This window comes from Mchenga conophoros, linkage group LG3 (assembly GCF_057382185.1).
Source record: "Mchenga conophoros isolate Kocher_MC1m ecotype Shallow Benthic linkage group LG3, M_conophoros_male_GT1.1, whole genome shotgun sequence".
NCBI classification, from domain to species: domain Eukaryota; kingdom Metazoa; phylum Chordata; class Actinopteri; order Cichliformes; family Cichlidae; genus Mchenga; species Mchenga conophoros.
The window spans coordinates 71,305,014-71,328,282 of record NC_140528.1 but is presented as its reverse complement, the minus strand read 5'-3'; the positions used below and the strand labels follow the sequence as shown (position 1 = coordinate 71,328,282).

Genomic DNA, 23,269 nt, shown 5'->3' with positions numbered 1-23,269 from the left:
GGGCCCAATATCACTGCTAAAGCACACGGAAAAAGCATCTCAGCCTCCTACCATGTTTGTCTTCTGTTAGCTGATCCGTGGCAGGGCTGACATCAGATCCTTCACTCTTTGTGTGGAGCTGCTTTTCATCTGTGGAGACGGTAAACACACAACGGACAGTGAGACGCACAAAGGAGCCATCGACCTTCCACCAGCAGCACACGCACAGCACAAAAAACCCTCAACACTGACACAGAATCTGTTAGTGCCTAATCACTCTTGCTTTGAAAGAGGACCTTCTCTCTTTTCCCTTTATATCAAAAACACATAAAGCGCCTTTGCTAATGTTTGCTAATCCATAAAAATACCAGGACTTTTAATACACGTTTAATGAGCCTGGGACTCATTTTTGTCTTTGGGGTTCCGCAAGGCACAGAACTGGTCACCCATGAAATGAATACTTGCCATGAAGTGAATTTTATATTAAAGTCTTTTAAGTTCCAGCATACAAATACGACTCAGCAGATTGTTATGGAAGGATGTGACAACAGTTTAAGTTAATGGTTCGATTTCTTTCTGTTGTTTCATTCATTTAATGATTGAGCAAAAAGCACACTGTGCACATACACACACACACTCCTGTTTCTCCTATACTCAGAGTTTTCAAAGCAGCCAAAAACTACTCTACCCTTCTTCCCTTTAGTCTCTCTCATAGCTGTTGGTTTTCTGGTTTTCTTCATGTTTCAACTTCCTAGTGCTAAAAATAATCACTTTCAGTCTCCATCTATTACTGCCGACACTAAATAACTTGTGCAAGTTGCTTGACTTTCTTCTGCAACAGCCCAGAGGTCCTGGCATTAAATAAGTTTCTTCTTATTTAATGCCAATATTACATAAATGCAAAGGTATTAGAAAAACACACAAGAACGAAGATAAATGCAGGTTTCTCCTTGGTTGGGATGTTATGCATTGTGCACTATTTTACTATTCTGAAAGTTGATCTACTTCAACTCTCAACCAACATGATGCTAAGTTTTGGATTCCGTACAAAGACGGCTGTTAAATTTCTAGCCAGTCTGACTGCTACGAAGGGTAGTGCTTAAAAAGCACTTAACTATATTGCCATATCTGAGAAAATAGTTTTTGTCCTCTTGGCATTTGTCAGCAGCGTTAATTAGCACATTTCAACCTCTAATTAGGAGCGACGGGGCTGTAACGTGGGAGTATTCTGCTGCTATTATGAGGAGGAACCTTTTAACCTGCAATAAGCAATTATTTTTCAATATTAGGAATTGGTGTAAAATGGTTACTCGCAATATGAAAAAGTCGATTTCTCTGCAACTGAATGATCCTGTGTTCAGGCTTCAGCTTCCTCACTCTATGCATATGATGTTGTTTTAGGCCCTAACTCCAGCCAACAACATTTGTGTGTGGCAGGAGTAAGTTCTGTTTGCATCTGTTTACAACACCATAAAAGTGTCTGAAATTTCCTTTTGGAGTCACATGGAAATGACTCCTCACTGCATCATGAAACTCCTGTCTGAGCCAAATTTACACATCAAATGACACCTTTTTTGACAGGATGATGAGAAGTAAGGGATTTTTTTTTTAAATCTATCCTCATTAAATTTCTCTCACTTAATCCATCCTACCTTCAGCAGCCTCCTCAGCTTTCTTTCTCTCCAGCTCCAGCTCCTTCATGACGGTGGTGGTTGTGGGGATGGTGGTGGAAGGGGGGAGGACGGTGACAACGGGGGCTGTGACAGGGGGGATCTCATCGGGCCTGAAGCCCCGCCGGATCAGCTTAAGGTGGACCGTCTGGCCCGTGTGTCTCAGCACTTCAACTGCCTGTTGATTGGTGTATTCCTGGATGTTCACGCCGTCGACCTGCAGAGGGCGATCTCTCGTGAGCCGGTGGATTAAAGGAGAGGCAGAACGGCTTGCTTGCACAATATGAGTGTGCTGAAGCGCCATCTATGTTCTTGCTGGAAAGAGATGAACTGCAATGGCATTAACTAAAAACTGATTTCTGCACCCGAGTGTCGTCTAATCCACGACTTCATTCATTTAGGTCATTCAGGGCAGGTAGGAAGTAGATAGTTTTAAATCCCTCACAATCATGAGCGTTTAGGTGAACTCCCAAAGCAAGTCCATCCTCACACACCAGCACACAAGTAAGTCAGAACTTCTTCAAGAAAACATGTAAAAACATCCACTCATGGCTTCACTGTTAATGACCTACAGTAATGAAATTACAGACTTAACTGCTCGGTGTCCTGTTTCAAAACTCTTTTATATTCAGAGTCGCAAGAAGAACAAATAAAAAGCATAATTGGGAATTATTCAAATTCATGCATCTCATAATTTCCCTCCATTGCCTAAATGTGTAAATTTGATCACAATCAATGATAATATGAAACATTTGCTGCATGTTTGATCTCGTTCTGCTGAAAACAGAAGCCAGCCGTAACCAAAAGAGCATAATTAGTGTACTTACTGCTATAATCTGGTCTCCAATGTGAATACGGCCATCTTGGTCTACAGTGCTGTCTTTTGTTATGCTCTTAACAAAGATACCAGAGGGCTCTGAGGAATCAGAACAGTTGAGACACATAAATGGGTGAAGACATTAAATGTGTTTCAATTTGTGTTTCAATAAACGGAGGGCACTTTTTACTAACTTTACAAATTACAGATCCCTGAATATAATCAGAAATTTCAAACTATTTACAGAACGATCAGGTGTTCGGCATTCAATAAGATGCCACACAAATTATTTGTACCACTCCACTATAAAGGAGAACGTCACAGCCTGATACCTGCAGGCCTGACAGCAGCAGGCGTATCACTGCTCCTGTTTCTACCTGGTTTCTACTCTGGTTTTACGTGGCCTATCAACACAATTTAAAAACTGGCATATATAATAGAAATATAAAATCTCCATATTATTTTTAAAAAAATCAGTTTTTCACCTGAATTCTTATCTCCAACATAACCAGCAATAGTGATCCCGAGTCCTTGGGTGTTCTTAGTAAGGCTCACATCAAATGCCTCAGCATCCTCTTCCTCGTAGCCCTGCGTGTAGACGCAGAGAAATGAGTCAGCATCACAGCAGAAACCAAATGAAAGCGATGTTTTACTTTGGAACAGAAGAAAGGAAAATTGCGGCACATCAAAATACATTGTTTAACTTTGATTAATGAGCGCTCAGTACCTGTCAGCCAAAAATAAGACTCACAGTTACTGTGTGTGATCACAGGGATATGATGTTTGTCATTCACATTGTGAGTCACTAATCATTCAATCAAGTCAAAATAGAAGCGAGTGCTGAAAATGGCCATGAAATCGCTGTTTGTAGGAGGCTCTGAGCTTTTTTTTTTCCTTCTTTTTCTGGGAACGTAAAGCAAAGTGTGAGTCACAGGTGATGCAACCTGCAATTTTCTTTAATTGCATTTGTACTGGCTTGTCAAGCAGGAAGAAAAGATAAAACTGGATATGAAGGACCTGAAGTTTATGTGTGAAGTTTTTTATATATATAACTGTGTATGGTGTGTCTTGCATGGCAGGCAATTACCATCAGGATGACGGGTTCTCCAGAAAACGCTTTATTGCGAGGATAGTGCGAGTCATAAAATCAATTTGAATGAGACACGCGTCTCTGTGATGTAAAAAAAAATTAAAAAGAGGTATTTGGGTTTACAGAGGAACAGATGCCCTTACCTGCTGTTCGCTGACAGTGGGGAGCACCACAGGCATGACAGAAGCAGAGGGAGTCTCTTCCAAAGGACCTCTGGTAACAACCAGCTTCACCCTGTTCCCGCACTGCCTCAGGACCTGGGCCACCTGGTCGCTGCCCATGCCGAGCAGGTCGGTGTCTCCGATTCTCAGGATATGGTCCCCGCTGCGCAGGCGGCCATCCTGTGGCAAGAAATGATTTCTATATTAACTCTGCGCTCATTATGGCATTGTCACTCCTAAGTGACAGGTAATTCTGTGCTTTCCTGCAATTACTCATTACACATAACTGACAGGAGTCATCTGTCTAGAACACTGAAAGTGTCATTGGCTGTGAGCGATGAAAAAAGACATGTCCTAAAGAAGTGACAGACACAGCTAAAGAGTCACCTGATCAGCAATGCCTCCAGGAAGTATAGTTTTGACTATAACCCCGGTGGTTTTTCCTCCAACAATACCAAAGCCAAGACCGGTGCCATCGTTGACAAGCTCAATCGTCTCCACATGTTGCCACTGAGACAGTAACAGAAGTGAAACACAATGTTACCCAGTGTCTTATTAGGAAAAATGTACATCACTTAACAGGTATTTTTGTTTTCTGTGTCGTGGTGCTGGATGGGGATTGCAGAGCAAAGAGCAAAGTGCATGTAGTTTCTTAAGTCCCCACATGGAAACTGTGTCAGATCACAACACGCTCCTTGCAGAGGCCCCACTGGTGTGTCAGTGTACTCATTACCGCGCTGGAGTTGGCTGATAATGTGCTGGCAGCAGAGGGCGTGCGGGACACTGCAGGACTGGCCAGCTGAGGTATTGGCCCTCTGGCCACTGTGAGCTGCACCCTGTCTGAAGCACTCTGCAGGATGCCTATAGCCTGCTGGTGGGTCACTGTCTTGTCCAGAGGCTGGCCATTAATGGCCAATATCTGGTCGGCTTCTTTGAGTTTCCCATCGCTGTAACGGGGAAGAAGCATGCAGCAGAGGCAAGGACACAGAATGAGAACCCTTATAGTCACCAGATACCACATTATAGCTTTAATCTTTGTACCTGTAACTTTGAATTTGTCTTTGGGTGAATACATTTAAGGGTGTTTATATCTGAAACATGAAAAATGCAGCTTCCACTCTTTTAGGATTGGTGTGACGCAACATGTGTTGCAACAGCTCACAACAGCTTTACTCTGGTATTTCCTGGCAAGTATAAAAGTATCTCTAATCTCCCAAGACAATCTGTAAACGCACCCACCTGACTGTCTGAAACAAAGTCCTAGAAATTTCAAATTAGAAATCAACAATTAACCAGATGCTGAAAGAATGTCTGGAAGACTGCATAGCAGTATGTTTTTCCTGCATACCAGTGAGCGACACTTCCTGGTTGAATTTCCTGGATGAAGATGCCGAGCTCTCCGCGGTTCTCGCTCTTTAGGCCCACCACGCTGAAGCCAAGACCTCCGGACACTGGCTTCTGCAGATCCACATGCGTCACATAACGTCCCTGCGTAATACACACACAAACCTTGTATTACATATATATATATATATATATATATATATATATATATATATATATACACATTGGCCTTGTGCTGATTCACTAAAGCATCAAAGCTACAGGCAGCCTTTAGAAGTCTATTTGAAGTGCCTCAAGAGAGAGGAGCACTGCGGAGTTTTCTTCTTTTTTTGACTCTCTTTGAATGTTTGGTTTGAGTTATAGGACTTATTAAAAAGTAATCTTGCTTATTTTTGTGTAAAAAATCAGTAAAATGTTAAAAGATTGACAAAAAAAGTCTACTGGGGTTTCAAAATAGACTTGCCACAATAGCATTATTTTAGCTTATGCGCATCCCTTTTCTTCTGCATATCCAGTTCTATTCTATTCATAAGCCTATCCCAGCTGTCGTAGGGCGAAACACAAGGTACACCCTGGGCAGTCACACAGAGAGACACTTTGGACTGTGGGAGAGAGCCTGAGTACCCACACAGACACGGGGACGACATGCAGATTCCACACGCTTTGTCAATATATGCCATCTAGCTTAAACCGACAATAAATTAACAAAATGTTAGCACGCATTACAATAACTGCCTCCCTTCTAGCTGTTTGTACCTGCGCCATGGAGTGGATAATATGTTCAAATTCTTCGGATGACGTCTTCCCATTGGCGTGCGTGGGAGCTGGGGTGTCTGAGCAGGAAACATGGCTGCCATTGGGCTTGGCTGCTGTGAGATCACTCCCTCGTGATAAAGGGACACTCCCCTGAAATGATAAAACAGAAATGTGAAAACTACAGATACCTCCCTGACACTTCTATGTTTACTCCTGGATTTTGGATCTTCCTTCTACATTCCTTTAAAGTGAACATGAAACACTACATATATAAAAGTTTACCCATCTTTCTCCTGATTGGCTGGCATACAGTGCTGTAGTATATAGACAAAACATAAAGAAAAGCATAATAGGTCCACATTCAAACACATGAATGCTATTGAATCAAATCCAAAACTGCTGGGCTTTCAGTTTGAATGGGGCATAACAGCTCAGAAAATCTCCAAAGCGATCCTGTACACAGCAGCAGTTGCTGGCTTTAATCCAACCAAAGACAATTAAAAGTTTTAAGGGAAAAAACAAAAAAAGGCCCATTATGCCTCATTTGTACTCTGAACATAAAGATCTTGCAAATTAAATTTTAGACACCAAAACTCTGGATCTGAGTGTCTAAAAAAACCACCGAGATGGCAGACAGTTTGTTATCCCTCCATGATTAGCTGCATCTATGGCACTCTAATCCTTCAGGAGATAATAGCTCTTAGCTGATGTTCCAACAGTGATGAGGCTCCAAATACAATATTTTTATCGGGGCCAGGGAGAAGCATCGCTGGCCATCTGGATGCTTTAATATGCTCGGCTCTTAATTACTGCAATGACTTTACTTGTGTGACAGATGAATTACATGAAGGCGACAACTACATAAAACAGTGTTTTCCCGATTTCATTAGCCAAAGGGTGTAATGCTTATGACTTTCCGAATTGGATTCAAAAGGACGGACGTAATGCACGGCAATAATTCTATAAACACTCCATTTGGCATATGGCGCTGCCAGGCTAAAGCTGTCCTTGTGAACTTGTGAAATTTGCATTAGGAAGTTGGACTGTGCGACTTTCAGAGCTTCGAGAACATGTACTGTACATCACGCTTCCTTTAAATACAGTCCCAGATTAGCACTCAGAAACAAAACTCCATTGGACAGGATGCATTAGTGCCGCACACAGCAAACAAAACCCCGTGGGCCCGGCTAAGTTAGCGTAGCATGCTGCTAAGTTGCCGTGCTCATGCATGAGCTTTGTTAGCTGGGGCCCAGCTAAGAGGATTAAAGTTCCAGTTTGGTTCTTGAACATTTAAGAAATTGTTTCTGCCCCACTTCACACAGTGGCAGCGGCCTCTTTCTCATTGGAGAGTAGGGCCTTGTCGCCATAGCGACGTGGGCTAAGCAAGGCCTAACTAGCAGAGCCAGAAGATGGGCAGTGACTGTGTGTGTGTGTTTGCGTGTCAGCCTCAAAACACAAAAACAAACCATCTCCCCAAATTGGTTCTGATTTACACGGCCACACAAACACAGCTTGGGTCTGAAAGCCCCAAAGAAACATAACACACTTATAGTTGTTGCTTTTTTATCTATTCATTTCTCAAAAATATTACTATTGTTATAACACAGAAAAGGTCCATCCTTTGGTTTGAACGAACTTTAAGTTGAATGGCTGCTTCTTAAGTTTTCTATTATAAAACAGAGGAATCTGCACACACACACACACAAAAGAAGGTACCTATTCTTGAAATAAGTCAAATCGCTGGCGCACAAAAATGCCACGGGGCTTTTTAAATCTAAATTCCACAAGGGGTAAAAAAGCGAACATCCCTTCCTCCCAGTGCATAGCTCGCATACTTTCGTCTCTTTCTCTGAAACGCTTACCCTGGCCCCTTTCCTCTGTGACTTGAGAGTGCTTTCCTTCCACTCAGATGTTTAATTCTCAATGGGGAGAATCAGCCAGAAAAAAGTATCTCTGCTCATGTACCCATATTATATCTGGCTTGTGTGGACCCTGACAGCAATTTGGCCATAGCGGCAAACACTACTGGGAATGGGGATTGAAAGGGTGAGTGGAGGATGTCTTGACATAAGCCAGAAGTAGAATCAGTGAGGTCACCAAGGAAGCAGGGAGAGATAAAAACCTGAATAAGGATATCAGAAACATTCCAGCCTAGCTGAGGTAGAGCTAAAGCAGGAGTTCCAGTTTTATCTTAGAAATTCCTTTTTTTTTTTTTTGTCATGATGCTGAAAAAACCACTGACAAAATCCCACTGCAGGTTCACTGAATACTGTTACAGGCCGGTCAGAGTGAACGAATTCAGATTGTCCCACAGACATGTAGAAATAGACAATAGCTGACCTGTAAGAACAGACACTTTAGCCACAACAGCAGGCTGGTCAAGGTGCAAAAGGTGAAGTCAATCAAACGCTAATGAGATTGGGAAAAGAACAAAGGAGGGAAGTAAAAGCACAGGAGGCCGCATGAGGAGCTAACCTTCAAAATAAAATAGGAAGTGCGCCAAACAGTGAGGCAGAGGAGGATGAGACGTGATGACGGAAAACACTCAACATAGAATTACAATAAATACGTGTTTAAGGCACTGACCATCCCTTAAATGGTTGCTGTCTGGAGTTTATGTGTGTTAAATATTAGAATCTAGCATAATTTCAGTGGTCAGAAGCCAAATATTCTCAAAACGCACCAGTCAGCCCAACAACTCCAGCATCACTTCCACTGCATACACAACTTCAACACTCAAGAAGGCATTTAGTGCACACAGTGTACGACATGTAACTAACGGCAGTATCCAAAATGAGTCCTGCCACAACTGTCGCCAGTGTGAAGCCATTAAAATGGGAATTCAAGGAGCCTGTGGCTGAAATAATACCTTCAGTTTTACATTAAGTCTGGGCAGGTCCCATTAAAGGCTAGGTTATGTCTCAACATCAAATGTCACCAGGAACAAGGTCCTGGCTCAAGCACTCCTCCACTACAATGGTACTATGAAAAATGAACAGCAGGTTTTAGTTCATATCAAATGACACAAATGCATCTGTTTCTACTATCCTCTGCTATCCCATCATTTTTGTAGTTTATGAAATCTGATTAAATGAACCCGGGATCAGCGTGTTATAAATACATCATTCTTATTATTACCCTTAGTTAAGCTACCACAGGCCTAGTTTTTGGGCCATGATGCACTGGATGGTTCTTATTGATTCACCTCTTTTCACTCACTGTGTTTATAAACCACTCTGCATTTAATTGTTAGGTGTTTTACGAATCTGTGGCTCTCTCCCGCAGTGTCTTTTGAGACAACTATTGATAAGTTATATTAATGTATAAATATTACATTTAAAGTAAGTAGAAAGTGTTTTTAACCATCTGTGACATCATATAATCTCTATCCTTAAGACACACAGTCTAAGAAAAACATGGCATAAGAAATGTGAGCCAAATTGGAGGAAATATAAAACCTTTAAGCAAAAAGATTTGGGGTTTACCTGATCTCTGAGATGCTGGACAGACTTCTGCAAGGCCAGGATCTGATGGAAGAGGGGGCTCTGGAGCACTGACTTGAGCAGGCTGAGCTTCTCCTCAGTGGGCACTTCTCCCCGCTCCTTGAGTTTGGCCTGGAGTCGCTCCACCGCCTGCAAGGCACGCTGCGTGTCTGCAAACCGTCGCATGTTTCAGTGACAGCGCCAGAGTGAAGGCGACGATGCAGGCAGCCGGAGGTGTGGGAGTGACAGAGGTGGAGAGAGGTGGCGAGGACAAAGACTTCATCAGTTCATGGGTGAAGATAGCGAGGGTGGGAAGAGTGTTTGGATATTACCTCATTTATTCATTTAGGCATCCTGATTTAATTATTAAGAGGATTCTTTTTAAAAAAAAGCCTCCACAACCATTTGAAACATGACTTTAACATATTTATGTTTAACAATAACTCAATGACTTGTAAATGTATAGGCTAGGCTTAGTTAAGGCCGGTTGACTCTCAACAGGCCTATATCAAAATCATGTAGCCACAAGCTTTTGCACAGAAGAAAAAAACTCAATTTTCAATGCACTGCTTGTTTTTGGAATAGCAATGTTTCCTTTTCTTGACTTTAGGGTCAAATGGTGGGTTACACAGGAGCGTAGAATGAATGGTTATCAGGAGGAAAAGATAAAAGGACTGGGACCTCCACGCTTTGTTTGCTGGATCCTCTATAAGCCCTACAACCGAGTAACTCCAGAGTGGCTTGTTAGTAAGGATGGGCCAGCCAGACGTCATCTGAGCAAAAATGAAGCAATTTCAGAAGCTCACCAACCGTGACTAACACCTAATAGGCCGTGCACGAGGTCCAAAACACTTTTTGCACTGAAAAGCTTTGTTGTTTGAACAAAAAGTTGTAAATAGGCCAATAACACTTGAGCCCTGTAAGATTTTTTTCTGCTCACCACTGGCTCAGTCCAGACAAATGTAAAATTTCCACTGTCCTTCCCTCCATGTGGATAATTAGGAATACTAAATCAATGTGGCATGGACAGTTAGGTCCATAAGTGTCTGAACAAAGACACTTTTCCACAAAAGTATTGCATTAACTGTTTACGAATTGCAGTCAAGCTAACATAATTTTTAATATAAGGACTGTAAGAACCCATTAGCATAAGTTAATGCTGTTTTTCGCCCGTGTAGATGCTGCTAGGTGTTTACTGCAGTCACCTTCATGTGCTGCTTGTTTGAAGCCCTTTGCTGCAATTAGTTTTGTCTTTAGTAACTGAAAAGCATGCTCTGTTGAACACTAGGTCCCTTACATGTTCATTGAATTGATTCTGTAGTATTCTTTGGGTCATTTTCCATTTACACTCTGAAACACCATCCAACCAGTTTTGCATTTGGCTGAATCTGAGAAGTGTATAGCTCTTTATACTTCAGAATGTATCCTGCTGCTTTTACCAGCATCCACATCAACAATAAACACGTGTGACCTAGGTCTACCTGTAGCCTTACATACCCATAGAATAACATTGGCTTCACGTATGCTTTGGATCGTGAACTGTTCCTTGCCTTCTCTCATGCTTCTCTCTTCCCATAATTCTGGTCTAAGTTAACCTTGGTTTCATCTCTCAAAAGACTTTTTTCAAAACTGTGCCGGCTCTTTTCGATTATTTCTGGTCTAGTCAAAGTCTAATCTGTCCTTCCTGGTGTTGGGGGTAACCAGGAGTTTGTACCTTGTTGCATGAAGGCGTCTCTTGATTGTATGATATGCCTACATCCTGGAGTGTAGTCTTGACTTGGTTATATGTTGTTGCAAAGTTGTTTTGATTAGTCGTTGAAGTAATTCTGTAACTACCCACTTTAGTTTTCTTTCGATGTTGAATGCACCAGACTGACGAACTCTCTGACAGGTTTATTTGGGTTTTTCAGCTTAATGATAGCGTCCCTCATTTGCATCATTGTCTCTTTAAAACCTCAGATTGAGAGTTCTATTGAACTGCTAATGCTGGCATAAAGTTCAACATTTGGACTCATTACTTCCCTCATAAATGAGTAATGAGGGAATCGACCTCACCTGCCAATGAAACTACTTGTCAGTCAAATGTCCAACTACATTTGAACGTCTGAAAATGGGGTGCTATGTATAAAAATGACGGTAATTCCTAAACAGTTAATGCAAAACTGTTGCAAAACCCCTTGAATTAAAGTTAAAAGTCTGCACTTCAGTCACATCTTGACTAATTTAATTAGAAATCCACTGTGACTGTGTACAGAGGCAAAATCACAAATAATGCGTCACTGTCCAGAAACCTAAGGACCTAACTATGTGTGAGTTTGCAGAAGAAAAGGTGGTCCTTGAGCAAAGCCTAAGGAGTCACAGATACATCAGCCAAATGTGCTAATTGCCATAGACCTACTGGGAAAGAAGATGACATTTACCAATGGCAGGAATAATGAGCTGACTAAATGTTTAACTGTAGAGTGATAAAGAGTTGAAATACGTTAAAACAAGCTTCTTTTTTTGTGAAACCCAACCAATAAATCTGTATTTTCAGCCAAAATGGACTTATTAAAGATCTGGAGCTATATGAAAACTCTGATTTTGTTTTTTAATAATAACGCAGAAACGATGCTTAGGCTAATTTAGAATTAGTGTTATCAGTTTTTCCAGCAGAGCAGTGCCTGGAGCACACGTATTCATCACAGTTCATCATTTGCAGCTGACAAACACACAGTCAACATTCGCGTCCTGAGAGTGACCACAGATTGCTGTTTTAAAGAAAGAAGCTGGCAGCACCAATTTGGCGTCATGCTTGACAGTTGGGCAAATAAATCTCTATGGGCACAAACAAACAATCAAATTTATGGCAACATTATCAGATATGGCAACATTGGCAGCCCACGGACATTGAACTGAATCCAGGGCCTCTTACGCTGGTTGAGAAAACTCTCAGCTTAAGCCAAATGTGCAAAGCACAGCCAGCAGAGACGGACACCCAAACCCCCGTGCAAAAACTGCTCATTTTTAAAAGAAGATTTTCTTTTTTTTTTGATTATGGCAGTGTTGAATCTTAATTAAACCGAGTACTGGTACTGGATTCAGCAGTCTGCTATCATGACCACACTCAACCCTAAAGCTGGTTCAATCATGGATGAAATCATGAATATTTTATAGATGCCTGGCATAAAACAATTAAAAAACCAAACACTTACCCATTGTTTCTATCATTTTTAGAGCGTCGGATGAATGTGTAGTGTTCCCTTCATCAAGGCCTGAAAATGACAAATTCAGTATTTAATGTCTTTTTGTGAGCAATCAGAGAACTAAATATTAGACCACTAATTCACGCTCTTTCCTTTTATTTTTAACTTCCACAAAGCTCTCAGAGCAAGAAAAATGGCTCATGCTCCTCCTGGGTTCTCCTCCCAACTTACACATTTTCTGTTCAAAAGATTAACATTAAAAAGAAACTAGATTTATTTCATTTCTGTTAGGTCCATATTTATCTCTGAAGAATGCTTCACTGTGTGCATCAGAGCACCATTGTGCTGAATAGCTGTCCCAGTTTGTCGAGTCTCTCGACAAACCGGCTGCCAGAAAAGCGCTTCTACTCAAGCTTCTTAGTTCCCTTGTATTCCACTAATGCTCTTATTGATGAATAAATACCAAGTAATTTACATTACTGAAATTTCATACAGCCGGTATTAGATGAAGCTTGAGTATCCATTTTGCTTTTATCAGATAAATATCACCTCACTTCTCATACAACAATGATAATTAATTATCCTCTCATACAACAATCTTATAAGCTGCTTTAAAACTAACACAACACCCTGCTAACATGACAATTTTCGTATTTAATTGTTGTTCATTTTTTTCCTTATAAATTACAAGTTTACACTGACTTTTTATTTGCAGTGTTACTTAGCTCATAAATGAGTGTTTAAACTGTTGGTCAATATTAGGAGTGGGGGGTGGGCGAGCAGATAGAGCACAGTATCGCACTAATTTAGGTGGTGATATTGTATTAGTTCTGCGACACCAAAAAATACATTTTTATTAGCTAAATTAAAATTCGTTGGGTATTACTACAAACAAGATGGATCATCTCGTGCAACACCAATCTGAGATAATGGTAAGTGTGCAAACTTACTTTACACTGGCTCGACCAAACTTGTGATTGTCCAGAGCTTGAGGGTAAGGTAAGGTGATAGCACAGGTCACCTGATACGAGGTAACCTTTCTGCAAATAGTTGCAGACTGACTTGGAATGACTGCAATCGCTCTCAGGGAGATTGTCAAAGGTTTGCAAATAATTGCTGTCTAATTTACAGATAGATTGAGTCTTTGTCAATGAGCACAACGCGAGAGGACTCAACTCCACTGGCTGCCAGTTGTTTGTATTCTGGTTATATTCCCGTAGAGCCGGAAGGCTGCTGAGTGTAAATGTAATAGTTATGCAGACAGATTACATGTAATTGTCAAACTGACCCCAATCAATCGTAGATTGATATTATAGCACAGTGAGCTGGTCTTATGGCAACATTAATGTCAGGTTTTAGTGACAGTGCTGGTGTGTTTAATTGTCATTTGCCTTTTCATTATCATTGAACAACAACATTATGATGGTTACCACTGGCTTTTATAATGTCTATGGTAACACACAGCAAAAGAGGAAAAAAGCGCTTATATTCTGCACAAAAAAATACCTAAAGGGATACCTGATTATGAAGTAATCAGCTCAGGAATTTATAGTTATTATTTTAAATTCCCTAAAAGCTGCTTCAGTAAATCACCCTTGCTATTGACTGGTGTCATCCTGCTCACTGTTCCTTTCAGACACATATTTTCTGACTATTTTACCTGGAAAAAGTCTTAATTTACCAATATTTCATTGTACCATTGTGCTTGAAATCAAAGTCTCATTTTGCACAATGGGTGGATTCAAACATCTATGTGAAGTCTGGCTATTTGTTCTATCGAATCTGTCAAAAAAAATATATCTTTGTGAAACTGACTCCAAATGCTGCCTTGGAAAAAAAACTGTTACCTTCAAAGTGCATGCAATCAGATCAGAAAGGCAAGAGAAGGAGCAGTGACTCCTCTACTGTGTAAAAAAAAAAAAAAAAAAGACAGTGCCAATAAGCTCATAAAGACTCTCAGTACCTTTAAAGCTTTAAAAGCTAACAGTAATGCATGATGAAGGTGATCATGTTGTTTATATTAATTCTTTTAAGGGGTGCTTGCTAACAGAGCCCATGCAGGGAACATGGCACTTGGCTGCAGAGAGTGGCTTTGTAAGCAAGCATGATATGACTCAGGGAGACGTTACACGATTAAAGGAGATTGCTCAGACAATTAAAAGCCCTGTATAGACTCTCAGAATAGCTGCAGCATCTGTGGCAAAAGGATCACCACAGCTCTGGTTTGTTTATGCATTTGCTTCACTCATTACTGCATGTGTCCTACCTTTTATGCTGAGTGATGAGCTAGTATGTTAGCCGTGTATTTCACTCATGTAGTGGTGTATTTATGTAATAAATCTGCCTTCACACGCACCTTACAGTCACTTGTGGCAACAGTAGTATACTATATGTGGGTTTTTTTCAATGACATATGTGGTTCAGTGTCTGAAAGTAGCTTTACCATTCCTTAAGTGAATCGCTTAAGGATGCACACACTATAGTGGTATGTAATGAATCACAGAAGGCCGGAGGAGCTCATTAGCCGCTATTACACACTAGATATCAGCCTCCAAAAAAGTCGTTTAGCTCCGCGGGTAGCATTTCCTTGCGAAAATAATCATTAGTGAGGTTTGTGGCGAGTATAGTTAGCTAATAAGAAAACGCAGTTATTTTATCGCGGAGTTCCTACCCACCAAAAATCAAAGAAATTAGCACTATACCCGTGTTATTTCTTGCTTAATAAAGCGTTTAGTACGTCGTATTTGTTTAAAGCTGGTATATCCTGCCCAGGTTCGGTGGTGTTTTGAATACAGTCGACAAGGCACTCGGGACAATCCGATTTTCTCAACCCCTCCTCCTCCTCCTCTTTCCCCATCTCATCTAGCAAGAAAGCAACAGGCTTCCCGACGCGGGGACGGGAAAGAAGTTACACACTATCAGGGCTCTGTATGGCCACAGAAAATCGCCCAAGCTGGCTTCTTGCAGTATATATAAACACTTTTACTTGAAAAAAAAAGCCTCTTGGATCTATTTAAAGGCAGTCTGGTGTGATTATGTGACCAACCGCTACAGAAGACGTCTCACAATGTTTTCCTCTAATTAGCGACATTAAAGCTAACAAAGGGGGTGTCTAGCTTGAGAAAAGCTGAAGTTAGTACACACCGAAGACTTCAGTAACGTTTCCTTAAGCGAATCCCGTTTAAAGAGAGTCACTTACATGAGTGTGGACGCTCTGCTTTCCCGGCGGCCAGGATCTTGAGCTATCCTCTGTTGTCCTGCGGCTAACGGCGCACTGACTGGGGCTTAAAGATGGGGCGTAGAGTAACTCGATCCTATGTGGACACTTCCAGCGATAGCCGCACCGACAGTTCAGCTGGGGCTGAGGCGCCGCTTGCTGGCTGCCCTGACAACTAGGCCCTACATACATGGAAGAAGGCCTGGCTGCCGTGTAGGGCCAGAGCTAAAGTCCCAAAAACAAAGCAAACTCACATAAACTTTAAATGCACACTTAAAAAGAAGTGCAATTTCAACAGTACAATTAAGTTTGTCTGCAGAACAGAGAAATCCTGCTCCTGTAAATGAAATAACTATTTGTGCATAAATTGTAAGAAATAAATGTGTAAAATTATCTAATTTCTCAGATTAAACTGTGATTATAACACTTTTTTTTGGGGGGGGGGGGGGGGGGTTATTTAATAGAAGAGGATCTTGTTTAAATTACTGTTAGAAAAAACCCAGAAATTTATATAGATTTTTTAAAAACATGAATCTTTCTGTTATTTATTTGCTTATTTGTTAGTTTGGTGTATTATTAATGAAAACAAGGGATTTCTTTATCACTAGGAAGAGCTGTAAAACTTTTCAAAATACATTTTAAAGTAAAAAAGTTATGGCCTCCCTCAAATTTTCCAAAGCTGTCCAGTGAGCCAGATCAGAGCCTTCGCTGGGTGGCATTTGGGAGAGGGTGAGAGGTAATGTCTGTAATGGACATTATCTTGGCTAGTATCCTCTCACCCATCACCTCTATGGAGTCTAGGGGCTGGCCAGGATGGAGCTGGCCCTCTTTACCAGTCTATGCCTTCTCCTGCCAAAGTGCTACCCGACTTAATAGATGCTGTAACAAGAGAGACAGAGGGGCATGAGGGGTTAACCTACCCTGCCTATAAACCGACATTTAAGTGGAGAAAAGACAGCAGAAAACAGCTTTCCAACTGCTTTCATGGGGCAAACAACAGGAAATTACAGATAAATCACAGCAAAACTTTCACAGAAGGTTATTACCTGAAAAAAGTTGGTCTGGGAGACAAACACACACAGCCCAGCGATTTTGTCTGAGGCAGTTAAACTTGGCCCTTAAAATTATTACTTTTGAGGAACACCTGACCTCAGCGACCCGAACGTGAATCACAGGTGCAGAAGTGTATTTGTTTAAGTGCCCTTGAGCAAACACACAGTCTCTAAAATGCATAAAATACACTATAAAGGAAGAGTAATATTGCGCTCATTCATATTAGATATATTGAAGTTACCGTGAGGCCCATGCCTACCATGGCTGGAGCCCGGGGATGTATTTGTTTTAATAATTCATGTTTTCTCTGCATTTTTTTTATATGCGGCACTAATTATAAACAATTCAGCGAATTGTTGGAACGGTTTTCAGTCAATCCAAAGCATTTGTGTGAGAGTCCAATCAACAGGGCAGTTTATGCTTCTAATTAAATATGACTCCCATGCACTGCTAGCTTGTTAACCACATACAGCTCACCCACACACTTATGCATGAATACTTCATGCTGCCACCCACACAAGTTCATGGAAAAGCTAGATATTTGTCTAATATGCATTTAAGTGTAATGAACAGTATACTCTGTGCTTTTATTACTTCACAAGATGATGTGATTTTAACTCAAAATGCAGAACATTTAGTAGACACGAGAAAAGAACTTGTCATCTGTTAATTGTGACTCAGATCTAGCAGCACAACAGAAATGTAGAAGTGCTGTAATTTGCATTGTTTTCCACATTGTTGCAAAGGAAAAGCAACTATTAGGCACTGGCTGGTCAAGAAAGCCTCTTAATACTATTTCTGCCCTCTCCAGAATTGCTTTTATTTTTATGGATCAAGACCTCAGAGGAGAGCAGGAAAGAACAGGGTCAGTCTGTAAGAAGTCATTTCACCAACGGGGAGAGGGATACAAGCTGCTTTCAGGGAGCTGATACTGACTAAATCCCTTCACCATTTATATCTTTACTTCCACCTCCCTGCTTATCCACCCTGTAACTCCCCTCTTACTCTGACAATAAGCCACTTTTATGTGGGAGGTCTGACTCAGCCAAATGCTGAGAAAGACAAGAGATTGAAACAAGATAGAAAGGAAGAGAGGTGGAAAAAAACATCTTAGCTCAGTGTTAAGCAGCTTCAGCATTTTATATTTTTATACCTGCCTGTCACAGGCCTTCAGCATTAGTCATTGTTTGAGACAGCCTAGTTACATCTGTCATAAATGGATTCAGATCTCTTTTCTCAATACTCTGAAAAAGGATTATTTTAGCTGCATTTAACTGTTTTTTGGACCAATTCAGCATTTGATGTACAAAGCTTTGCAAAAGTCACAAATCATCCCTTATGTCCTTATATTTTGCTTCCAAGGAGTCAGGTTTTATTGCTCTTGAGCAGTAGTTCTCCAGGGTTTCTGAAGGTCTGTCAAAGTTTATCTTTGGTCACGGGCTGCTTTTTACTCATTCAAAGAGATATTAGCTGAAAACTTGGCATATTTCGGCACAGCACCTCAGAAACTGGGCAAGTGAAGTATAGAAGAAAAAGTAGCAGACCTAAAACGTTATCTGTTGCAAATGAACAGTATGTGAAAGCAATGTCCTTAAGAAAAAGGTGGGAAAAAGACAGCAAAGAGTTGACACAGGACATGAGAGATGCTACTGGACCTTCAGTTGATCCGTTTACTGTTACTGAAGCCTCATCAGAAATAGTCTCAGTGGAAGAGTGGCTGTCAAGAAGCCTTTCTTAAGAAAGGGAAACAGGGAGACAAGCCTGAGATATGCCAAATTACACAGCAACTGGACTGAAAATCAGTGCCAACAAGTCTCATGGAGCAATTAATCCATATTTGAAATTTTGGGTTCAAATCATTGTCAACAGAGGCACTATGATGGGTTGGAGCTGCATTTCAGTCAGTAATGTTCAGGGATTCAAATATTATTTACAGAAACAATGAATTGGAAACATAATTACACAGAAATGTACAGTCAGATTTGGATCCACCATGCAATACCATCTGGAAACGACTGACTGACTTCATTTTTTAACATGACAATGATCCCAAACACACTGCCGTTGCATTAATATTATACCTGGATAGAAAAACACACAGTGGAACATTATCAGTCATGGATTGGCCTCCTCAGAGCCTGGATCTCAACGTTATTAAAGTCATGTGGGATCCTCTTGACAGGGAACAGAACAAAAGGGAGCCAAAGAAGAGCTTTGAATGTCATTCAAGAAGCCTGGAGAACTATTCCTGAAGACTGCTGAAAGAAATTATTATTATTTCACATTTTCTGAGCAAAGGAAAGTTCAAGTTAGTTGTTCAGTTCTACATTTTATACAATTTATTATGATTTAAATTTCCAAGTGTTCAAAAATATGAATATAAGAAAGTAAAATGTGTCAGTATTTCAAATTTGATACTCATATGTGTCCAATATTAGAGTTGGTGTAATTTCTAGTACAACAATCTAACTCTGCACCTTACACATATAACAATAAACTCCCAGTTCTGTTGGGACCAAAGTCTTTCTATGTGACTATATGTGACTGTGCTAACAGTAACAAAGGGACTGGCACACTTAATATCCATGTTAACATGATTAACACTATTACCAACATATATGTTGTGTGAATAGTGTGCGGAAAGCTAATACACAGTACTTTGCACCACTTACGTTCACACAGCCTCATTGCAATTGACTGTGGAGATTAATCCGACGAGTGATTATTCAAGGGCGCTGTGATTCCGCAATACAACAACATTTTAAAAAAATCACAGTTACTTCCTCTACACTGCACGAAAACTACACATTTTCATGAAAAGTACAGCTTTCTAGATATCATGTTTTGTTGGAAACACACTTGCTATATGAAGTCATATGGTGTAATAAAAAAAAAACCTGAAGGAATCACAAATTCAGTGTCTGAATCATATTGGCAGAGTGAATGCTGGTATTGTCTGACTGTCTTGATTTATTGCCAATAAATCCATCAACATTCAAATAGCCTTTGGAACAAAATTTTCCCAAATGGTATAAAAAAGCTCACGGAAAGATCTGAAAGTCGTACTTTTATTTTTCATATTAAAAGGTCTAGCCTGAATAATTCACTAAGTACTTGTGCAGCACTCTATAATACAGCTTCTTGACCACTGTGGGAGTGCGTGTTGGGTCAGTGCTAGTAAATGGCAAAACAAAAGGAAAAGACTAGAAGATTTAAGAGTTTTAAAACTAGAAGGTTGTCTTGATAGCGGCCTTACAGTAGGTATTTCTAGTCTTGTATCAGTGGTTCCTCAGGGTCAGTAAACTGAAAATTGAAAGTTTGGCCTGATATTGTCGTCGAGCAAAGGTCACATGAATCGTAGGAAATCAATAAGCCTGGTCCTGTTGGGAATGTGAATGTGCAGATGGAATTTAATGCCGGTCTCGGGGCTACTTTTGAAGATTTTAGACACTTTGAGAGGTCGTTTTGTGTCTTGGAGGGTTTAGTCAGAAGGGAAGTCATAGGGTCACCCAAAAATCAATCACCCTCTGCCACTTGAGAGCATGAATGTCCGTGGCAAATGTCAAGCCAATCGAGACAAAAATAAAATCAAATGAAAAGAGTTTTTTTTAAATGACTGCTGAACTGCAACCCTTGCTTTTCTCTGGTACTCAGCACAGATCCGGGTCAGACATGCAATACTAAAGTAAGAAAAACGAGTTTACAAGACAATGGTGGTATATTGCAAGTACAGTATAATCAATAAAGAGCTTTACGTGCTATGAAAGATTAGAGTATATTATTTCACAATTTCAATGTGCAATAACCAACAGTTGTGATATGAGTGAACGTGATTAGTCATCAAGTATCTTAAATGTGTGAGCGTTGGCATCTGTGCCATTACTTGGTATTGTTAGGTGTGGCTGTGTGCAGGCAGGAATAGGACCCAAGGTGCAGACTCCGGAGACAGACGTGAACTCAAAAAAGGCTTTAATTTAATACTCAAAATATAACAAAACTAAAAAAACTCAAAACAAACTTAAACTAGAGAAATGACAGAACACACAGCTAAGAAAACGGTAGATCACGACACAGACACAGAGAAACACAGGGCTTAAATACACAGAGGGAGCAATCAGGGAATGAATAACAGGAGGGAAACACAGCTGGGGCAAATCAGAACTGACGAGACAAAAGGAAGCGTAAACTGAACACACTGAGATAAGACAGAGACCTTCAAAGTAAAACAGGAAACACATAACAGACTCACATGCAGGCACTACAGAGGGAACAGAGACGTGGGACCAGGGCAGACACAAACACTGACTGAACACGGGGATATAGGAACTTAGGATACACATAGACGCGAACTAGACAAGGGGATGCAGGTGATAAGGGAGACAGAGCAACTAAAGAAGACATAGACATAAGCCATAAGACAGAACTCAAAGAAACCAAAAACTAGACAGTATAAATAATATCGTAAACTCAAAAACCCTGGGTCAACGACCCAGGCATCCTAACAGGTATAAGTCGTTGATTGCTAACCCGACCTGCTAGCTTATTACCGACAATTTATTGCCTCCACCGTCTTTTCAGCTTTCTGTAATGCTACACTAAAAGGAAATTACAACCTGCATTATGTGAAAAAGCTGTGAGAGAAGGTAACAGACAGACAAGTCCTCAATATCTGACCTCAGGGAATCTGACAGCTGAAATTAGGGCCTTAAAGCTCATATTTCACAGTGAGTACTGCTCTCGGTTTCATTATATAGCACTGAAGGGCTTCTGAATGCACTGTGAGTCACAGCAGGTGAGGTGAGCAGCTATAACGTTGAATGAATGATGTATTAAATGTCCATTCAGTCTTTAAAGGCTAGCGTTGCTCTGTTTCGAAGAGGGAAAAAAAAAACTTTGGTTAATTTATATATGACCAAACTGCTCCTTTCACCAAATGTCTTTATATTTGAGTCTTCACCTATTATTGTATTTGATTGACACCGTCACAGCATGCTTTTCACTGTGTTAAATTGCAAGTCTTCTTTGAACAACTCTACAGGTGGTTTGACTACATTCACTGCTGTTATGAAGGCATGTCATACAGACTCTATCCGACTGTGACACATTATATAATGTTGCCTTTAAAACTGAATTTAAATGTTCAACTTTAGGTTGATAACTCTTGGGTAATAGTTTTAGCCTTTGTCTTAAGAAAGATTTTCACATATTTCTTCTATTATAACTCAGATTATAAGAATTTAAACCCAATTTGTTTCTTGAAGAACCTTAAAATGAATAGTAGCCATGCTAACAGCTGTGTGAGGAGGCTAGTTAGCATGCTAACTTGTTGATAGTAAATTTTTTTAGCATGTTTAGCTTTGCTTCTTGGTTGACCATATTTAATATGTATGTGAATTAGCACTAAACAAAAAATACAGTTGATTTTGAAATGTGACCTTTAAAAAAAGAACCCAATACATTGGAAATTTATTAAGTATTTATGGCTCTAATGTAGCTGTGTGCTAGCTGAGACATGACTAGCATACAGTAGCTGTGTCCCAAAACGTAGGCTGCATCCTCCGGAGCCCACTTTTTTAGACCGATTACGTCACAGCGACGCGACGAATGTTGTACCAATTCGTAGACTGCTCCGAATCTGGCCGACAAATGCATCCTCCTTTTCCCCAGATTTGAAGGATGGGTGGCCCACCATATCCCAGAATTCATAGTGCAGCCTAGCCAATTCCAGTTTCCGACAATGGCGGCTGCTACTAAGTTTTAATATTACTCTTATTACTCTTTGTGTGTTACAAAATAAACTTTTAACATATTTTCAGGGGGAAAAGTAGCTGTGTAAACTTCAAATATCTGCTTGGTTTATCAAGACGTCACATATTTGCACAAGTGCTCAGACGTTTTCAGAGACGTCTGTTACCCACCAGATCCATAGTGAGCTGGGGGTTCAAGGGTCACTAGAACAGCGGCGAGAACAGCAGACTCCCGGCTTAATCATTTTCAGACCCCCGCGGTCTTTCACTGCTCAGGTTAAACATGATATATAAGTTACTCAGATAACTGAAAAAATGTTATTGTTTGGCTTTTTTTGGTGTTTTATTTGTTCCGGAGTAAATCGGTTTGGCTGAAATCTGAAGCCTAGACCGCCCCATTTCACAGCCTTGCACTTCCAGCCTTCTCGATCCTCCGAAGGATGCGGCCTAGGTTTTGGGACACAGCTAGTATCTCCCTGGAGAAGATGAGAGAGTTAAGCTAATAATGTTACCTTTTAAGGTAAGTAAAAATACTGTGGGTACAGGCGTTTGAATATTTGTCATAATTTTTAAAGCCAAGTTACACTGACGTGGCTTGTATTTGCATCTAAATCACTTTGTCAGCATCTTATTTTATCAGCATTTTCACACCACACTTTTAAGGGAGATGATCAAGGAGTTGCCTGTCACGATGATAATAAATAATGTAGTGTTGTTTGTTGAAAAGCTGAGGAAGTAGCTGCCATGTTGCATGTGTGACAGGGTATA

At 40.5% G+C, this 23,269-nt stretch overlaps 1 protein-coding gene across 8 annotated transcripts in view; it reads right to left on the bottom strand.

Moving 5' to 3' along the window:
* mpdz (multiple PDZ domain crumbs cell polarity complex component) overlaps positions 1 to 15,820 on the bottom strand; it is a 49,216-nt gene extending 33,396 nt beyond the window's left edge. For all 8 annotated transcript variants that reach the window (XM_085267022.1, XM_085267029.1, XM_085267023.1 and 5 more), the window contains exons 1-12: positions 15,684 to 15,820; positions 12,494 to 12,553; positions 9,303 to 9,469; positions 5,818 to 5,967; positions 5,066 to 5,205; positions 4,451 to 4,664; positions 4,105 to 4,227; positions 3,700 to 3,897; positions 2,952 to 3,054; positions 2,477 to 2,565; positions 1,632 to 1,866; positions 52 to 129 (exon numbers count right to left, since the gene is read on the bottom strand). In XM_085267022.1, the coding sequence (XP_085123148.1) occupies positions 52 to 129; positions 1,632 to 1,866; positions 2,477 to 2,565; positions 2,952 to 3,054; positions 3,700 to 3,897; positions 4,105 to 4,227; positions 4,451 to 4,664; positions 5,066 to 5,205; positions 5,818 to 5,967; positions 9,303 to 9,469; positions 12,494 to 12,509 (1,513 nt within the window). In that variant the 5' untranslated portion in view covers positions 12,510 to 12,553; positions 15,684 to 15,820. The remainder of the gene's footprint in view (positions 1 to 51; positions 130 to 1,631; positions 1,867 to 2,476; positions 2,566 to 2,951; positions 3,055 to 3,699; positions 3,898 to 4,104; positions 4,228 to 4,450; positions 4,665 to 5,065; positions 5,206 to 5,817; positions 5,968 to 9,302; positions 9,470 to 12,493; positions 12,554 to 15,683) is intronic.
* Positions 15,821 to 23,269: the final 7,449 nt, after the last annotated feature.